The sequence below is a fragment of the Bubalus bubalis genome, chromosome 1 (genome assembly GCF_019923935.1).
Source record: "Bubalus bubalis isolate 160015118507 breed Murrah chromosome 1, NDDB_SH_1, whole genome shotgun sequence".
Lineage (NCBI taxonomy): Eukaryota > Metazoa > Chordata > Mammalia > Artiodactyla > Bovidae > Bubalus > Bubalus bubalis.
The window spans coordinates 11,930,093-11,949,315 of record NC_059157.1 but is presented as its reverse complement, the minus strand read 5'-3'; the positions used below and the strand labels follow the sequence as shown (position 1 = coordinate 11,949,315).

Genomic DNA, 19,223 nt, shown 5'->3' with positions numbered 1-19,223 from the left:
TTTTCCTTCCTTTACAACCCCCCACCCTAGTTCACTCCCTTTTTCCAGCTAGACATGCAAAAACAACTGTTAAAGTAACTCGCCTCTGGGGACTTCCCTGGTGGTTCACTGGTTAGGAATTTGCCTTTCAATGAATGCAGGGGACATGGGTTCAATCCTAGGTTGAGGAACTAAGATCCCACAAGCCATGCGGCAACTAAGCCTGCCACAATTAGAAAGGCGCCCGCGTGCTGCAACTAAGGCCTGATGCAGCCAAAAAAAAAAGTAACTCATCTCTCTGGCAACAGTGGCCGCAGCAGTCATAACTAATCCATGCTTTACCAGCAAATGCTTTATGTGGATTATCTCACTGCATCCTGTGTCATTCTCCCCATTTTAAAGATAAGCAAGCTAAGGCTTAGTGTGTTTGAGTCATTTGTCAAAGCACGAAACGCTGCTATTAAGCGGCGGAGCACGACTGGAACCTAGGTCCGTCTGACTTCTTCTTCCCATCCGTCCAAACCCAAATGCTTGAAAATCTGAAAGCTGGATCATGTCACTTTCTGCTCAAGATTTTTCAAGACTCCCAGTATCTACCCATTTAAGTACAGTTTCCTCTGCAGGGGATTAAGGCTTCCATTCGCTAACTCAGTCCAATTTTTCCAGGCATGATGTCCTCCAACTACCTATGCATCAGGTAAGTCATTCTCAGAACACCTTATACATCCTGCCCAGCACCCCCTCATGCTGTTCCACCTGGAACACCCGGCATTTCCTTCCCATCCCCTGCCCATCCCTCTGGACCATTTCAGAAGCTCTCTGCTGCCCCGCTTCCCTGGCATTCCCACTGCACTTTGTTATAACTCCGCTCTGTGGTCTAAACACGGTCCACCTTGAATTTAGCTGCCTTTGTACTTGTCACCCTCTACCCGATGGTGAACTCCCTGTGGGTAGGACGGCCCCCCCTGCCCCACTTAGGGTCTCCAATATGTTCCAGGTCAGGCCCTGCCTTCAGTTCTGTCATTGAATGCAACAGGTACCTGCTTGCTCCAGCCTCTAAAAAGCCCCCTTCACCCTTCTCCCTCCTTCTCCATCACCCTACAAGGGGATAAACACGCTCACTCTTCATCTGTCACTCATGCAGGTCCTGCGAGTGAGACTGGTGGCCCTTGACACGCAGTCACCATGTCACATGCACGCCTGAGCCCTTCACCCAGTGCCTGCCAACCTCCTCTGCTTCTGTCACCAGCTGCTGAGTCATAAGCCACACTGCCTCTTGGCAGCAGAAATGCCCAAATATTAGTTCTCAAAGACCTTCAAAAGCTGCCAGGTGTGCCGTACCTGTAATCTCCACGAGGTATTTTCACAAGTCCGGAAAAATGCCATCAGCGGTGGGGGCAAATCTTTCCTGTTACTAAAAATCCCCCTGAATTCCCAATAAACTACAGGTCTCTACCAGCACCCTCGTCCCGCAGTGCTCTTCAAAATCTCTTTGAAATCCCTCCAGCAGTTTATCCGAAGCAAACCTCTTACCAAGCCTCCCAACAGGGTTTGTGAGACATGGTCAAGACAGAATAGCAGGCATGTGGCCATGACGGCCAACCCTCATAAAAGACATGTCTTGGGAACGATTTCTAGAAGCCAGAGGTCTGTATAAAGCTCCCACATCCCTCCACATCCTCTGTAGACCATCCAAGTTCTAAATCCAAATTCACAGGTCACCACACCCAACGGCACCGCCCAGCCCCCACTTTAGACACCATCCAGCTTAGGGAACTGGCTCTTGGGTTCCAACCAGAAGATCTTTTTTCAAGAGGAGAAAAGCATAAACCCACCCTGAGCATGTCACCTCTGGCAGATGGATGTTGTCGGCCTTCACAACCCAACCTCTGATGAAGCTGGCTGCACTTACTGGCAGGCCCCAGCCAGCTCAGGGGTTTCTCCTGCAGGCCCCCTGGGATGACTCTGCCTGGCTGAGCACATCACGTCCGGCCTGGCCCACCCTGCTGCTGAGGGCCATGTGCCCGCGCTGGCCCTCTGCCTGCGCCTTACCTTGCTCCGGCAAGGTCGGGGCCGGCTTGGCAGTGCAGAGCGTGGCTGTGACCAGCACGGCCCAGAAGAGGAGACACTTCCGGCTCCACATCCCAGTTCTGCGGTTAGAGGTTGGTGACCAGGCTCCACACCTCCATGGAGACTCCGCCGTGGGCTCGATCCTCCTTTGCAAGCTGACTCTGGGGAAAAGGAAAAAAACAAAACAAAACCCCAAGTTAGGAGGGTCTGAATGGCGGGATGGGGGGTCTCCCACATTGCAAGGAGAAAAAAAAGAGGGAAACCCGTCACACGACCACCCTGCCCAGAAGGTGCCCGAAGCAATCTCTTACTCCTTCAGACACAAAGAAGGGAATTGTTGTCCTGCCCCAACGCTGAACTGGAGGTTAGAAGCCTTAATTAGACCAAGGAGGGCTTTAATTCACTCAAACAACTATTTACTGAGTGTGGACTGTTTCCTATATTGGGAAGATCATCATCAAGCTCCCCAAGGCATGAGCCCCACGATCGATGGTGCTGGGAAAGCGAACAGCCTCAGGAAAGTCTCCCAGAGGGGGCCCGGGGGTATGAATGTGACCTCTCCCAGGATAAGTCTTCATTCCCTCTAGGGCACACCAACCCTTGTGAGGGGTGAAGAGAGATGAGGAATCATAGAATAAGTCCCCAGACTGAGAGCCACGTGAGATGCTGACCCTCTCCGAACCTACACGGCGAGGAAGCTGAAATAAGCCATCTCCAGGGTGCTTTCTTTTTGTCTCTAAAGCTGGATCCATCATGGGGACCTCTAGGATTCCAGCAGCTTTCCCTCATGGAGACAACACAACTCTCACCAGCTACTTAAACAAGGCCTCCAAGTGGGGAGCCGTGAGGTGGGGAGCCCAGTTCTCCCTGAGACCGAGAGGTGACAGCAGTCGTCCAGCAGAAATGGATCCAGACGTGGGGACAGGTCATGCAGAAGAAGGTTTCTTGCAAGGCCTGACTCCAAGATGGCTCATGCCAACCCTGGTGAAAGGCAGGGACTGCGGCCCTTTATCCTTCTCCTGTCTGAAAGCGTTAGTCACTCAGTCGCGTCCGACTCTTTGCGACCCCATGGACTGTAGCCCGCTAGGCTCCTCTGTCCATGGGATTCTCCAGGCAAGAACAGTGGAGTGGGTTGCCATTTCCTCCTCCAGGGGAATCTCCCTGACCCAGGGATCGAAACCAGGTCTTCCACATTGCAGGCAGATTCTTTACTGTGTGAGCCACCTAGGAAGTCCTTTTCATGTCTAGAGCAGCAACATGTAAAACAGTCCTCCAGGGTCTTCAGGATAATGGTCTTTGCTGCTCAGCCTTTCCTAAGTGATAACCCTTCTGGGCACCATTTGGGCTGCAAGGGGATGACCCTCTCAGTCCTCCAGGTGGCTTTTGTCCTAAATACTCCAGGGAACCATCCGAGTTATTCAGAGAATCCACTTCCCCAGAACATGTCCTCATGTGGTGCTTCAGCCTGGCCTCCCCGGAGCCAGACGGGGCCCCTTGTGAGTGAGTCAGTCCCGGCTGGCAGAAAAATCCCTGGATTCTTGGCCTCGTTCTCAAGTGCCTGCCAGCGCGGAAGACGCAGGCGGTTCCTGCGTCCCTCCCAAGGCTTTCCTGAAATGTTTTAATGATTTCAAATCAAACGAGAAGTAAACATTTCTGTTTTTCTGAATTTAGGAAAAGGACTAGACGAGACAGAATCGAGTAAGTATTTACTGTACCTAAAACCCGTGCCAACTGTGGACTAGGTATGATTTTAAACTATTAAACTTCAGCTCTTCTTCACTATGAACTTTGGGGAGGGTGAGAATTATTATTGCCCTTTAAGCAATGGGGAAACTGAGACTCAAAGAGGTTAAGTGCTTTGCCCAGGGTGGGCAAGAGGGGAGGCAAGAGCATGGGGTCTCCATCACCTGGGCTTTCGGAAGCCAGAGGGGATGATCAGGGACTTCCTTGGTGATCCAGTGGCTAAGACTCCATGTTCCCAATGCAGGGGACCTGGGTTCAATCCCAGGTCTGGGAACTAGATCCCATATGCTGCAATTAAGAATTTGCATGGGGACTTCCCTGGTGGTGCAGTGGTTAAGAATCTGCCTTCCAAAGCAAGGGACCTGGGTTTGATCCCTGGTCAGGGAACTAAGATCCCACATGCTGAAGAGCAAAGAAGCCTGTGCGCTACAACGAGCCACAGCTAAGATCCGACACAGATAGAAAAAAAAAAAAAAAAAAAAAGAACTGCACGCTGCAACTAATTTATTTGGCACAGTCAAATAAATAAATACAAATAAATATATATTAAAAAATGGCATGATCAAAACTGGCTCTACTGGATGAAAGCTTATTTTCTCCAGAGGGTAATTCCCCGTGTCTTACAGAAACCATGTAGATAAGGACAGATCCCAGGTGATTCTGGCAATGGGAAAGGGTTTTCTTTCTTTTTTTCCCCAACAATTTATTAATTGATTTACTTTATATTTGGCTGTGCTGGGTTTCTGTTGCTTCAGGCGGGCTTTCTCTAGTTGCAGCAAGTGGGGGCCACTCCCTAGGTGCGGTATGTGAGCTTCCATTACAGTGGCCACTTTTATTGCAGAGCAGAGCTCTAGGTGCACAGGCTTCAGCAGCTGCAGCACGCGGGCTTGGTAGTGGCCCATGGGCTTAGTTGCTCCTCGACAAGCGAAGCTTTGATTCTCAACTTCTTGGCTCAAGAGAAAGACCCTTGGAACTAGCTCCTGGGTGTACCATCTAGGACACAGGACAGGCCGGATCCCCAGCCAGGGACAGAAGTGATGCTGGCCAGGGAATACGCCGGAACCACCTTCCACATCTCATTACATCCCAAAGATACACCAAATGCATGCAGGGCAGTCACCGAGAAAGGTACACCTGACTAAGAACCTCAGTAAGTCCCCTAGAACGGCCAGAGTCAGGAACGAATTTTTAGTACCCAAGGAGAAAGGGTGGTATCATCTTGAGATGATAAAGCTGGTTTTCAAAGGTAGCAGAGAGGCAGATCCCACCACTACTCGATCACTCTGCCTGCCCCCCCTGCCAACCCCCAAGAGCCTGGCCACCTCCTGGCAGGTGGGGTCTGGCTGCTGGCCGCCCTCTTTTTCGGCTCTGCGATCAACACATTTCAAACTAATCTGGCAGCTTCCCTGCAAAAGTCTCTTCCGTTCCTCCCCTTCTGGGCCCTGAGTCCCCAGTCTGTAAAACAAAAGATGTTCAGAAAACCCAGCTCCCTGGGCAACCCCTTCTGGAACCAGAAGGTAAGTTGGGTACACATCCCACTGTGGAAAACACAGCGACACAAACCACTAGTCCACACGCTGTCTGGAACCCTAGGGACTGTCCCCTCCCCCCTCACCTCACCTTCTTCCCATTCTACTAATTAAGGAATTCTTTAAGTCCCTTAGGGACAGTCTCCTTCCTCCACTGCTTGACAGATGTGACCTGTAGCCCCGCAGGTGCACACAGCAGCTGGCCCCATCAGCCTCTCTCCAGCAGTTTCGTCTCCTGGGACTGGCAGCCCAGCTCTGGCTCTGGGTGCAGAGGTCCTCACTGGGGGGCGAGGAGGGGGAAAAAGAAGGAGGGGCAGGGAGAGGACACGTGACATCTTGGTTTTCCCACTTGTCGTCAGAGGGAGCTAAAACATTATAGTTGCCTTGCCTACACCACAGGGGGTGACGAGCCTTAAACCCGCAGCGTGGGTGAAAGGACTTGCTCTCTCCTCTTGAAAACACTAATCAAATGTAAGAAATTATCTATAAACATTGTGCTTTGAGTCACTCCTTGATAGCACTCTCAGGGGACTTTGGTAATTGGCAACCGGAGGACATGAACTTCCTGCCTTTGCAAAACCATTTCTCCCTCTCCAGTCTTTCCAAACCCCATACTCTAGACCTTGGGGTCTCGTTCCGTGTGGCCCCTCGTGGCTATGGAACCCTTAAAATGTGGCCAGTGCAAGTCAGAATGTGTTGGAAATGAAAAGTACATACTAGAATGTACAGTCTCTCAATGATTTTTTAAAATACTGATTACATGTTCAAATGATAATGTTTCACATATACTGGGCTAAATCAGATATATTATTGACATCCAGGTGAACTAATGAAAATGCATTTCACCTGTTCCCTTTTCAAACGTGGCCACTAGAAAACTCTGAGATTCCACGCGGCCTGTGTTACACTATAGGGGACAGGACAGCTCTGGGTAACCTCCACGGCCTGCCAAGCGCTTCTTCTTTGCCCTTCCTCTATCCTTGGCAGGCCACGCTCTCTCATTCCTCTCTCATTCTCTGAGCCCCACCTCAAACTGCCACGTCTTCCACATTCTTTCTTGGGCCTTTCGAGGATCCTCTGAATTTCCAAAAATGTCCACCATAGGGTGGCAAGCTCCTATAGAGGAGGGTCTGCATTGGTTTACTCCTTGCTAATACCCTTAGCACCTAACACCTACAGAGCGGATGCTGCTGCATTTGGTAACTGGATGAATAAATGAACGAAACAAAGAAGGGCCGATTGGAAAGAAACTGACAGAGCTGCGCTTGCAGAGAAGAGGTTGACAACGCCAGAGAAAATCGTCAGGCGTCCCTGTTAGCCAGCCAAACTCGATTACAAAGCATACCAACCCGGACATTTTCTAAACATCTTGATTCCTCAGACTTGAGGAAGTAATGCCAAAACTTTAATCCCTTTAGTAGTTGGGAATAAGACTTCTTAACAGAAAGGGTTGCTTTTCCCCAAAGTGAGCATTCCCTACTCCCGGCAGAGAGTAGCAGGGCAAATATTCCACAAACATCCAACAACACACACGCAGCTCGGCTTGCGAAACGTGAGTGGGTCCAACAGAAATGCTCATTTAAAAGTTTTGAGTCCTTGTAAAAAAAAAAAGTGCCCAGATGTCCCTGGGAGTGAGGTATGTAAGAAATGAGTAATGAGAAGAGAAACTCTAACTGTCCCACCGTAATCTAGGAAGCCTTGCCACTGAAGACAGGATGGCTTGTGGACCACCATACGCTTGGAGGTGTTCACCCAGGTGAGGGCTGTTTTCTTGGAGCCCAAATGTGGCTCCTTGTAATTGCAAGTGGAATGGTGATGAGCAGGGAATTTCTATCTCAGGAAGATGCAACCTTAGGGGGAAAAGCAATTCTCTTAGTCCAGGTCTGCTTTTTAATCCTCTCTGGAAACCCCAGAATCTTCTCTGAAGCTCTGCATCTGGACTCCCAACAAGTCCTGGGGTTGACTCAGACCTTTTACAAAGCTCTTGGGAAGCCAAATGCAATACCTATTTCCCAAGAGGAACTTAAAACTCCTCTCCAGTGAGGTGAGGCCTTTTCAGAGCAAGATGTTTGAATCACTTACTCTGTAGCTCCTTTTCCTCCTACAGCAACAGGCTGAAACCTTTCTAGGAAGCTCTTAACCACGGCCATTTTGATGAGAGAGATTAAAAAATGGAGACCTGAGGAAAGCGTTCAGAGGCCGCTAAAGGCCCAAGCTTACAGGAGCAAATCTCTTATTTTAGGACTCTTTTTTTTTTTTCAGGCCAAAACAAACAAAAAACATTCCCCAAACACCCCCAAACAAACAAAAAGCGGACAACTAAAAGCCAAAGCAGCCCAGCCTGGTCTCGGTGGCTGGAGGCTACTTCCTCCATTCTCAACTCCATCCTCCTGGCCTCTGGAGTCCACAGGAGCAAAGCTGGACCAGACCTGAGTCTGGAGATGTTCTGATCCTCTCCCCCAGGAGGGGTGGGGCCATAGCACCTTCCAGGCCTCTTCTCTGTGTCTTCTCCTGCTTTTGGCTTCACTTGCTATTCTAAGGGTGCCTAACGGAACTTTCTCACATCCTCCATGGCCAGGAGCCAAGGAAAAGATCTACTTGGGAGCCAAAGAAAACAGTGCCCACTCTGGCCCAAATCCCATTCGTGAAAATGCCTCCCCAACGTGCATTTCTATGGGCACCGTCAGAGCAGACAGCGCGCGGCGCGCACACTGTCCAAGTGGCTCTTCACCCGGATGACCCTCATTAAAAAGCTGACACTCCGCTATGACTAAGAATAAATGCAACAGATATTTCAACGAGCTCCTCACCCGATGCAGTATGCAACCATCGCCGGCTGGAGCCGAGACCCCCGGCAGCTTTCCAGTCCCCAAACACCTTGTATTCCTCGGGGTGGGGGTGGGGGGGCGGTCCACGGCAGCAGCCCTGGAGGTCTTCCCAGCTAACTGGGGGCGGGGGCGGGGGAGGTGGGGAGAATACGTAAACAAGTCATTAGGGAGGCAGGCCATCCTCCCTAAGGTCTCTGGGTCTCCCCCCCCAACTCCACCAAGGGCTCCCCCTGGGTCACTGGAAGGAAGGCTGATGACCCAGGCTTGGGGCGGGGGGTAATTAACCAGACAGAGGCACGTCCCAAGGGGCCCTGCTACTTAGCTTTTAAACAAGCCTCAGGGAGGAAACTGGGAGCCCGGGCCAATAGTTGGGGTGTGGGGGGAATGGCCACTTTCTGCCCCACAGTCTCAAGGCTAAGGTTGTACAATTTAGACGGTTTTCCAAAAAAAGCGCAGGGCCGGAGGTGCAAAGGATAGAGCGCCATCTGCGGAGGAAACAGTCACCTTAATTACCATGTCTAGAGAAAGTGCGATTTCATTACAGCCTCCGAACGACCGCCCAAAGGAGGAAACCAGAGAAGTGTTTTCAATTTGAAAGAGGCTGGAGAGGAGAGGGTGAGAGACCAACTCTCCCCACCCTCTCGCAACTTTGGAACCAGAAAGCGCTTTCCTGCCTCAAAGGGCAGAACCAAAAAACCCTCAACAGGCCAACCCCTTTCAAACCTGCGGCCGGCGCGGACTTGGTAAAACGCCCCACGTTAGCCTCCGGGAGCGGCCGCCCAAAGAAAGAACTCCTTCAAAACACCGAGGGAGCCACAGCCCGGGGCCCCCTCCCACGCCCAAGCCGCTGCGCCCCGGGCTCGCTCCAGGGAGGGTGGAAAAGGGGACCCGTGACGCCACCGCCGGGCGGCCCGAGACCCGGCGGCGGGCTCCGGACAGGGTCAGACACTCCCGCCGCTCCAGCTGTAACTGAAAAGGGAGGAGACTGCAATGCTCCGGTTCCAGAAACTTCTGTCAGGGCCAGCTCTGGGTCAGACCGATGGCCAAAGAGGCCACCACTTATCAGATGAGATATTGTCACCCCCTAAACCTCGGCCCTCTCGCCGGCGATGCCTCTTTCCCGCACGAGCCAGAAAGCGCCAGTACAGCCTAAGTACCCTGGCATCCAGGGTAACTTCTTTTCTCCCCCAGTCCCAGCGCCTCGTCCCCAGGTCTTAAGAAAAAAATCGTAAAGAGCGAGGTGATGAGGACAAGTTATAGGATCCCCGTTTCGATCCGGGGGAGGGGGCAGGGAGGAACAGGGACGTTCAAGCGGCTGCGGTGTACCCGGGTGGGGTGAAACGGAACCAGATGCGGCGGCTACATCTGGAAAATGGGGCGCGGCGGGGGGAGTGGTGGTGAGGTGGGGGGAGACACGGCGGAAACTTTGAACAGGGCCAAAGCCTCTGGGTCCAGACAAGAGATGCAGGTTTCACCGCTCCCCAAGCCCCCCGCTCCCCAACCAGAGGCATCTGACTGCTTTCATAGGATCTGGGTTAAATGATTCCATCTACAACGTTAATAAATTCCTCTGCAAACGAAGGTTCCAGCCCCTCTCTTCTCCTCACCCCAAACATAGCGGGAAAGGGGAGCGGGAAGGGGGCAGAGGGTTCTGGGCCCGCGAAGCAACAAGCATCGGTGCCGAGCGAACCGCACCGGACAAAACCCTCATCCCTTCCCCCACCTCCTCGAACCAGATAGGAACTGACCAATCCCCTCCCCCCGACCCCGTAATGGGGCTTAACCTCACCCGCTGGGCGCCCTCCCCTTCCCCAAACTTCCGACCCTTTCAGACAGGGACTAAGTCGGAGATCAGCGCCTCTGGAAAAAGGGAATTCCTTTCTCGCTCTTCGCTGAAGCAGCTTCAGCCATTTGGTGACGACACCCCCCTTTAAAACCGACTGGAAGAGAAGCGAACCGACCCCTCCACTTCCTTCCCCTTTCAGGCCCCCAGCCGCCCACCCGCCTGCGGCAGTGACCCCAGACTTTCTCGGAGATGGAAAAGGATTTAGGAAGACCCCGGATTTTTTCTTTTTTTTCTTAGCGTTCCACCCAAAGCTACCTGCTTGATCGGGGAGACTCCCCATGGGTGGACTAAAAGGAGATGGTGTGGAATGCAACACACACACACACCCCACCTCGCTGCCCACCCTCGCCTGCCTCCCCAGGCCCAGGAAACCCAGGACCGCCGCCGCCTCGGCCCCGGGCCCTGTCCCTCCCCGGACTCACCGCGGAGCCGCCGCCGCCTCGCCAGCTCCCCAGCGCGAGTTGGCGGAAAAGTTGGGCGGCGGGACGGGCGCGGGGAGGGGGCGCAGAAGGCGACGCGAGCGGAGGGAAGGGAGGGGAGACAAAAGGGGGGCGCTGGGCGCTGGGCAGGGAGCCGGGGGTGGAGAGGGGCGGGTAACGAGCGGAGGGAGGCGCCGGACCCGACTGCGCTGCGGCGGGGAGAGCGCGCGGCCGGGAGGCTCCGGCGCCGGGGGCCGCCCGGGACGCCGAGCCCGCCCCGGATCCGGGGGCGCCGCGGCTCTTACCTCACTCGGCGCTGCGGTTCCGCCTCTGGAGAGTCCGCCGTGGCTCGTGCGGGCGGGCTGGAGTCCGCGTCCCTGGCTCCGGCCCGCCGCCCCCGGGCTCCGCTCGGGTCCTGGCGGGGCCGCGAGAGCCCCCGCGGCCGGCGCTCGACTCCCGGTGGCGCTCGGGGCTCGGCGCCTCCAGCCCGGGCGGGAACAATGGAGCCGAAGCTGGTGCCCCGGAGGCGGGGCGGGGGGAGGGCTCCCGTCCGCCGCCCGGGGTCTCCAGACCCTGTGGCCCCCCCCTCTCCAGCACCGGGCGGCGGCCCTCAGGCTTCTGGCAGCCCGGGCTCCATCGCCCGGCGGGGGCCCCGGCGCCGCGGCGTGCCCGACTGCCGCCCTGGTCCCCTGCGCCCGGTGGGGCGCCCCTCGGACCGGAGAAAAGTCCACGGGCTCCGCTGCTCTTCCAGCTGCGGCGCGCGCTCTCGGCCGGGGAAGGCGAGGTCGCCGCAATGCGCTAAGCGGAGTCTCGGGGCTGTCCGGACGTCGCCGCCCAGCTCTGGGAACAGCCCGGGCTCCTCCGCACGCTGCGGCTGGACCAGACTTCGGGCTCCCGCGCCGCGCCGCCGCCAAGGCGAGGCCGCCGCGCCAGTGCCCGCAGGAGCGCTCCGAGCGCTATGCGCCGGCAAGGCGCGAGGGCTCCCTCTCTCACTCCCACCCCGCGCTGGTCCCACCTCCTCCTCCTCCCCCTGCCGCTGCCTGCTGGGCCTTGTAGTTCTGAACCGAGGGCCCCCGAGAAGGGGGCAGCGGGTTGAGCCGCCCGGCGCTCCGCTGCTCCTTTACCTCCGTCTGTCTGGCCTCCTTTGACGCGCGTGCCCGCCCCTCCAACTGAGCCCTTCCAGGAGGGCGCACGAATTTCGGGCCGTGGACGGATGAGCAATTGGAGGGATGGAGACGAGACCCTGAAGCCCTCAGGTTGCACATGGTAGCACTTTGGACTCTGACCGTGTGCCCTGGGGAAACGATGTTCTTGCTCTGTATCTCAGTTTTCACATCTGTGAAAGGGAATAGCAAAGAGATCAAACCAGTCAATCCTAAGGGCCAGTTCAGTTCAGTTGCTCAGCCGCTTCCGACTCTTTGCGACCCCATGGACTGTAGCACGCCAGGCTTCCCTGTCCATCATCAACTCCCCGAGCTTGCTCAAACTCATGTCCATCGAGTCGGTGATGCTATCCGACCATCTCATCCTCTGTCGTCCCCTTCTCCTGCCTTCAATCTTTCCCAGCATCAGGCTCTTTCCAATGACTCAGTTCTTCACATCAGGTGACCAAAGTATGGGAGCTTCAGCTTCAGCATCAGTCCTTCCAGTGAGTATTCAGGATTGATTTCCTTCAGGGTAGACTGGTTAGATCTCCTTGCAGTCCAAGGGACTCTCAAGAGTCTTCTCCAACACCACAGTTCAAAAGCATCAATTCTTTGGTGCTCAACTTTCTTCATGATCCAACTCTCACATCCATACATGACTACTGGAAAAACCACAGCTTTGACTACTGGAAAAACCATAGCTTTGACTACTGGAAAAACCATAGCTTTGACTAGATGGATCTTTGTTGGCAAAGTAATGTCTCTGCTTTTTAATATGCTGTCTCTTGATGAAAGTGAAAGTGGAGAGTGAAAAAGTTGGCTTAAAGCTCAACATTCAGAAAACGAAGATTATGGCATCTGGTCCCATCACTTCATGGGAAATAGATGGGGAAACAGTGGAAACAGTGTCAGACTTTATTTTTTTGGGCTCCAAAATCACTGCAGATGGTGACTACAGCCACGAAATAAAAAGACGCTTACTCCTTGGAAGAAAAGTAACCTAGATAGCACATTGAAAAGCAGAGACATTACTTTGCCAACAAAGGTCCGTCTAATCAAGTCTATGGTTTTTCCAGTGGTCATGTCTGGATGTAAGAGTTGGACTGTGAGGAAAGCTGAGCGCTGAAGAATTGATGCTTTTGAACTGTGGTGTTGGAGAAGACTCTTGAGAGTCCCTTGGACTGCAAGGAGATCCAACCAGTCCATTCTGAAGGAGATCAGCCCTGGGATTTCTTTGGATGGAATGATGCTGAAGCTGGAACTCCAGTACTTTGGCCACCTCATGCGAAGAGTTGATTCATTGGAAAAGACTCTGATGCTGGGAGGGGTTGGGGGCAGGAAGAGAAGGGGATGACAGAGGATGAGATGGCTGAATGGCATCACTGACTCGATGGACGTGAGTCTGAATGAACTCCAGGAGTTGATGATGGACAGGGAGGCCTGGCGTGCTGCGATTCATGGGGTCGCAAAGAGTCAGACATGACTGAGCAATTGAACTGAACTGAACTGAGGTTGGTCATAACTTTCCTTCCAAGGAGCAAGCATCTTTTGATTTCATAGCTGCAGTCACCATCTGCAGTAATTTTGGAGCCCAAGAGACCAACCCTAAACATTCATTGGAAGGACTGATGCTGAAGCTCCAATACTTTGGCCACCTGATGCAAAGAGCTGACTCGTTGGAAAAGACCCTGATGCTGGGAAAGATTGAAGATGGGAGGAGAAAGTGGCGACAGAGGATGGCATCACTGACTCAGTGGACATGAGTTTGAGCAAACTCTGGAAGATAGTGAAAGAGCGGGAAGCCCCTTGTGCTTGGGGTTGCAAGGAGTCAGAGATGACTTAGCCACTGAACAACAAAAAGGGGAACAATAGCACGTTCCATATACAGTTGAGGATTAAATAAGGACCTGCCGCAGAGTTACTGAGCAAAGTCAAATTGCTTTAATTCATGAGAAGTTTGATGGCTCCTCAGACACTTTGCTTCCATCTCACTTTCCCAAACATATGGCCTAGGTTTTGTGGTCCAGGGGTGCTGAGTCTTGTCAGTTCTGCAGCACCATTCTCCGCCTCCGAAAGTCTTCAGTCTGCAGCGAATGTTTCAGAAGCAAAGAGTGAGAGGAGCTAAGAGGTGTTGATTTGGAAACTGATCAAAGCCCACCCAGCACACACTCCAGTACTCTATGGAACTCGAGGGAAAGTAGCTAAAATGGCCTTTTCCCTGGGTCCTTCTGCAGGCTGGTATAATCTAGTGGTTCCCTGATCCAAATGGACATCAATCCTCCCAAAAAGTTCTGAAAAATATAAATTCTTGGACCTGCTCAGACTCGAGAGATCAGGCTGTCCCAGTAAGGAGCAAAGAGTTTATATTTTTCTGCCGCTTCCATGGTGTCAGGTAGGGGACCACCAGCAGGTGAGAAGTGTGCCACCCTAGATATGATAGATACCTTCTTTCTGGCCCACTACTTAAGAACTGTTTGATTTTGGACAAGTCATGCATTTGAAAGAAATCAAGACCTGTTTACATGTTTTCCTTCAGTTGGCTGGGGCCCCCTCACAAGGTTGTCACCAGAATCAAATAAAATAATGGAATTCAGTGCACTCAAAGTGTTACTTTTGATATAAATAAAGTTGCTGTGTAAGTTACTGGTAGGGCCTATTCCCTCATCCTCACCTCATTGAAACCCTCAAGGTTGTAGAAGCTCAAAAACTGAACAAGACAACCCCCTCCCGCCCCAACGTTTAAGGAAAGTATCTCCAAGTTATTTCTTTTCTTTTATGGCTGTGCTGTGTGGCTTGTAGGACCTGAGTTCCCCCACCAGGGATGGAACCCAGGTCCTAGAAGTGAACGCATCAGGTCCTTACCACTGGACTGCCAGGAAATTCCCTTCAAGTTAGTTTTTTTATTGGACCAGCAGGTAAAAGAACAGTGACTATCATGGTGTTGTTCACATAGTAGAAGCTCAGTACATGTTTATGGACTGACTGACAAGTAAATAAATATTTACAAATGAATGAAAAAAACATTAAATACAAAGCAAGAACTCACATATTTGTGGAATAAATGAACTTCAGTCATCAATTTTTTTATTATTCATTTTAGGTTTTACATTTAGGTCCATGAACCATTTTGAGTTGGTTTCTGTAAATTGTGCAAGGCATGGTCAGTAGTTGCTGTGTTTTTTGTATAGAGGTATTCAAGTTTTCCAGCACCACATGTTGCTCTGTACCATGTAGATTGTGGGATCGTAGTTCTCCAACCCAGAATGGAACCGGCAGGGAAGTCCACTGGACCACAGGGAAGTCCCAGTTATCATTTATGGAGTTATCCCCCCTGTGAGCTTATCTCTCCACCCTTCAACCCTTCTGCTCCTGATGAAGTTCTATTCATTGGAAGGACTGATGCTGAAGCTGAAGCTCCCATACTTTGGGCACCTAATGCAAAGAACTGACTCATTGGAAAAGACCTTGATGCTGGAAAAGATTGAGGGCAGGAGGAGAAGGGGGCAACAGAGGATGAGATGGTTGGATGGCATCACCGACTTGATGGACATGAGTTTGAGCAAGCTCTGGGAGATGGCGAAGAACAGGGAAGCCTGGAGTGCTGCAGTCCATGAGGTGGCAAAGAGTTGAACACGACTTGTCAACTCAACAACAACAAAACAAGTTGCCCATATATTAGGCCTCTTTCATTTTCTTTCTTTATCAATTTTTATTTATTTATTTTTGGCTTCCCCGGATCTTCATTGCTTTGTGCATGCTTTCTCTAGTTGTGGAGAGCGGGGGCTCCTCTTCCTTGTGATGTGGGGTCTTCTCATTGCTGTGGTTTCCTTGTTACAGAGCACAGGCTCTAGGCATGCTGGCTTCGCAGTTGTAGCATGTGGGCTTTGCTGCTCCATGGCATGTGGAATCTTCCCAGAGCAGGGATCAAACCCATGTCCCTTGCACTGGCAGGCTGATTATTATCCAGTGTGCCACCTGAGACCTCCACCACCTTCATTTTAAGTCCTGCTCATTCCAGCCCTGTAAGAAGACCAGACTCACACTCCTCCCCCTAGGTGGGGCCTTCCCAGCCAATCTCCGCTCTATGAGTCCCTGGGATCCCTACTGACCTTCTGGTATATCCCACTGATTTGATATGTAACAAAACTGGTGGCTCACTCGGTAATGAGCCTGCTTGCAATGCAGGAGACCTGGGTTCGATTCCTGGGTGGGGAAGATCCCCTGGAGGAGGACAAGGAAACCCACTCCAGTATTCTTGCCTGGAGAATTCCATGGACAGAGGAGCCTGGCAGGCTACAATCTGTGGGGTCACAAGAGTCAGACACGACTGAGTGACTAAGCACACATTTCTTTGTTGGTTGTCTTTTTTACTCTTTCTTCTAACCAGCTCCCAAACTGTCTTAGGGCCTGGTTCCCATCTTGTATCCGACCAAGCTCAGGATTCGTCTCAGGAGGTGTTTCATTATATTGTTGGTGAACTTGATTACCAACCTGGGTGACCACACAAGACAATATAGTTGGAGAGGGAATACAAGCCAAGACAGTCCAGCATTTAACATCCAACCAGTGTTTTCACACTTTGTTACTGCAAGAGCATAGATCACACTTCTTCTTTCTGATTCTTCTAAAACAGGGAGTTTTCCAGTCTTATTTATTTTTTGACCCTGAGGCATGTGGTCTTATCTCCCTGACCAGGAACTGAACCCACACCCCCTTAACCACTGGACCACTGGGGAGGTTCCAACAGGGTTTTATTGATTTATTTATTTTTAAATCCAGCCCTTTTGCCTTCTGATTTAGAAGCATTTTACAGGTACCTTGAACCCCACAGATGACACTAAAGAATGTGTCCTTGATTTCAAGAGAAAATATTCAAATGTTGTTTCGATGTTCTGAGGCTTGTCTGTTTGTTGTTGAGTGGCATCAACCTGGGGTTGAGGAAATGTCTCTGCAGGTGTAGCAAGAAACCAAAATGAAAGCAAGTGGTCAACTTGGTAGTTCTCACTCCCTGAGTTCTCAGGGAAACAGCCAAAGACAGCATGGGAAAGGTGGGAAACCCAGGGAAGGAATGAATGAACAGGCCATCCACAGACCTCGGACGGGGCTCCTGAGTCATTGCGAGGCCAGGGCTTCTTTCCTCCCAGCCTAGCTCCCCTTGGGCGCTGCTGCTCCCTTCCTCTTCCTGAAAGGGGACCCTCCACTGGAGGATTGGGCCCCAGGCCAGTGAAGGGAGCGCCTTCCCAGGGCGGCCCCAGCCTCTCCGGGCAGAGAGGGGGTCAGACCGCCACTCTACTTCTCCATCCTGCTCTGGGGACTCCTGGCACCTTGCCTCTCCACACAGAAATATAATCGTCCCTCCGAGATAACAAAGAGCTGGGAGGGTTGGGGAGGATCTGTAGGTCCCTTGCCCTGCCAGCTAGATGTCTAGGGGGGTGGGGAGGGGGACAAAGGCCCGCACGGGCTCGAGGACCTGATAATCGGCTGGGGACCTGTTGCCTCCTGTGTCTATGGGAGGAGGTGAGCGGTGCTGAATGAAACCCAGTGAAACGGAGCTCTCCCCAAAGCCCGATCGGGTGTCTTTGTTTGGGAACACTGCAGAAAAGCCCTTCTCTCCTCCTGCAGTGTCCTCAGACCTCTTCCTTGAGAAGGCAGGCCCTCCCCTCCCCAGGGCTCCCCTGCCCCATCTGAGTCTAGTTATTTTAGGGCTCAGCTGTTCCCGCCAGTGATGAGGACCCTTGCTCCACTGGCGTGGCCCTGCAGAGCTGACACCTTCCTGTTATGGAAGAGTGTGGAGGGGGAAGCTAGCAAAGTCTACCACCAGCAGGGCAGGAAGGGCTGGAGAGCAGCTCTAGCCAGCTCTGGGGGTTCCTCAGACTTGGGGGTGGGGTACTGGTAGAGGCTGAACTGGTTGCAGGGGAGCAGCCTCGAGAGGAGGGAACCGTCTTGATTTCTCCCTCCACGGTGGAGGTTCACAGGTCCCCAGGAGCAGGTGAGCCGCCCAGCCTTTTGCCCCAGGCTCCTGGAGTTAGGGAGCGGCAGTCAGTTACCATCTGGCTGCCATTTGGTGACCCCTGGCTGTTCTCAGCACAGCTTCAGCATATCGGGGAAGGGAGGGTCTTGTTTGGCTTGGTGTTTCTGTAAATAACATTTCACTCTCTCCCGACCAACTGAGAGTGGGAAAGGGAGGTCTCAGATTCTCTGGCTTGAGTGCAGCATTTATCCTCCGAGCATTGGGGTGGGGGGGGGAGGGGGACATCTCCTGTGTCAGGCACTGTGCTGGGCACAATGGTTCTGAAGAATGAATGAGATGAGGGGGAGCTCATGCCTGGAGATGAGCCTCCAGGAGCTGACAGTCTTGTTGGGGAGTCAGGGGCACCTGCTGAGTATTTGGGGAGGAGGTGGCTCAGGGGAAGTAATAATGCCTGAGTCTTGAAAGTGAAACTCACAAGCCCATGTGGGATGCTGAAGGAAGGCAAGATGGGAGAGTGCGTGCATATCGGGATTCTGAAGCTTCTGATTTGGCTTGCTCTGGAGAGATGAACTCAGTGCTGGGCACAGAACAAGTGCTCCATAAATGCTAACCTTGCTCTTTCATTTTAACCCAGGATCACCTCTTTGGGTGCCTTTTTTCAGGTATCTTTGTGGTGACACTATCCAATCACCACCACCCTCAGATCCTCTGTCCAAGATCTGCAGTAAAGGATATATATATTTTTCCCACTAATCTACTCTTTCCTTGCTGACCCCATCAAGATAAGCAGCCCCTTTTGTTACAGATTTAACCGTGAAACAAGAAGAAAATAACAAGAACACATATGGAGAAGCTAACAAGGCTTATAAAACCTCCATGATCCTAACAGCCGTGGTCCCTGGTCTAGGTTTCAGACCCCCTCCAGGATGCTCATGGCAAACCAGCTGGCCTTTTGTCCTCTGTTTTCCTTCAGAGCTCCCTGAACTATCCCCTCTTTCTGACCCCAAATTACAAACCCTCTCCCAGTAAAAGCCGCCCGTCCAAACCACCGTGCTGGGGAGCTGAGAGGTGACAGAGGTGGCAGTGGCCGAAAAGTGGACATTTGCATTTCTGAGGACTCCCCAGGAGTAGAGAACCCAGTTCCTGAGGCTTCTGCCCTGCCCAGGGACAAAGATCAAAGATGCAGGGTTAGACTGGGATACACCTTTGAAGTGGATTCCATCCAAGGATATGCTAACAGAGTTGCAGATGACTTCTCCTGGGTTGTTAAGAACTTTTGGTGATATCGGACAAGCAGGGTCAGAGAGGAAAAGAATTTAAAAATAGACAGTGTTAGGTTAGGAGAGATAGGCATGCATTTTAAAAGACAGAGAGATGAAGGTGTCAGTGAGGGTGTGGGAAAACGGACACCCCAAATGCTTGTTGGTGAGAGTGCTGAGGGTATAACCTCCTTGGGGACCATGTCATAATATTATCAATATTTAAAAGGTACATACCTCACATACTCTTTGACCCAAAAATTCTTCTTTTAGGAATTCAAGATACAGATGTCCTTGTATGTGTAGAAAGACTATGTATATAATATATATTAATACATAGATATGTTTATATAAAAGACTATGTATATAATACATGGATATAGATATGTTTATATAATGTATATGATAATCATTGCAACATTGTGTTGCAAAAC

At 52.0% G+C, this 19,223-nt stretch overlaps 1 protein-coding gene across 13 annotated transcripts in view; it reads right to left on the bottom strand.

The window, feature by feature from the left end:
* FGFR1 (fibroblast growth factor receptor 1) overlaps window positions 1-10,854 on the bottom strand; it is a 50,157-nt gene extending 39,303 nt beyond the window's left edge. For 11 of the 13 annotated variants that reach the window (XM_044931047.2, XM_006070601.4, XM_006070603.4 and 8 more), the window contains exon 1: window positions 2,032-2,210. In XM_044931047.2, coding sequence (XP_044786982.1) covers window positions 2,032-2,122 — 91 coding nt within the window. In that variant the 5' untranslated portion in view covers window positions 2,123-2,210. Of the gene's footprint in view, window positions 1-2,031; window positions 2,211-10,417; window positions 10,571-10,719 lie in introns of those variants that run through there. The other 2 variants (XM_044931213.2, XM_044931254.2) reach the window with 2 other exon arrangements.
* Between the last annotated feature and the right edge of the window lie 8,369 nt (window positions 10,855-19,223).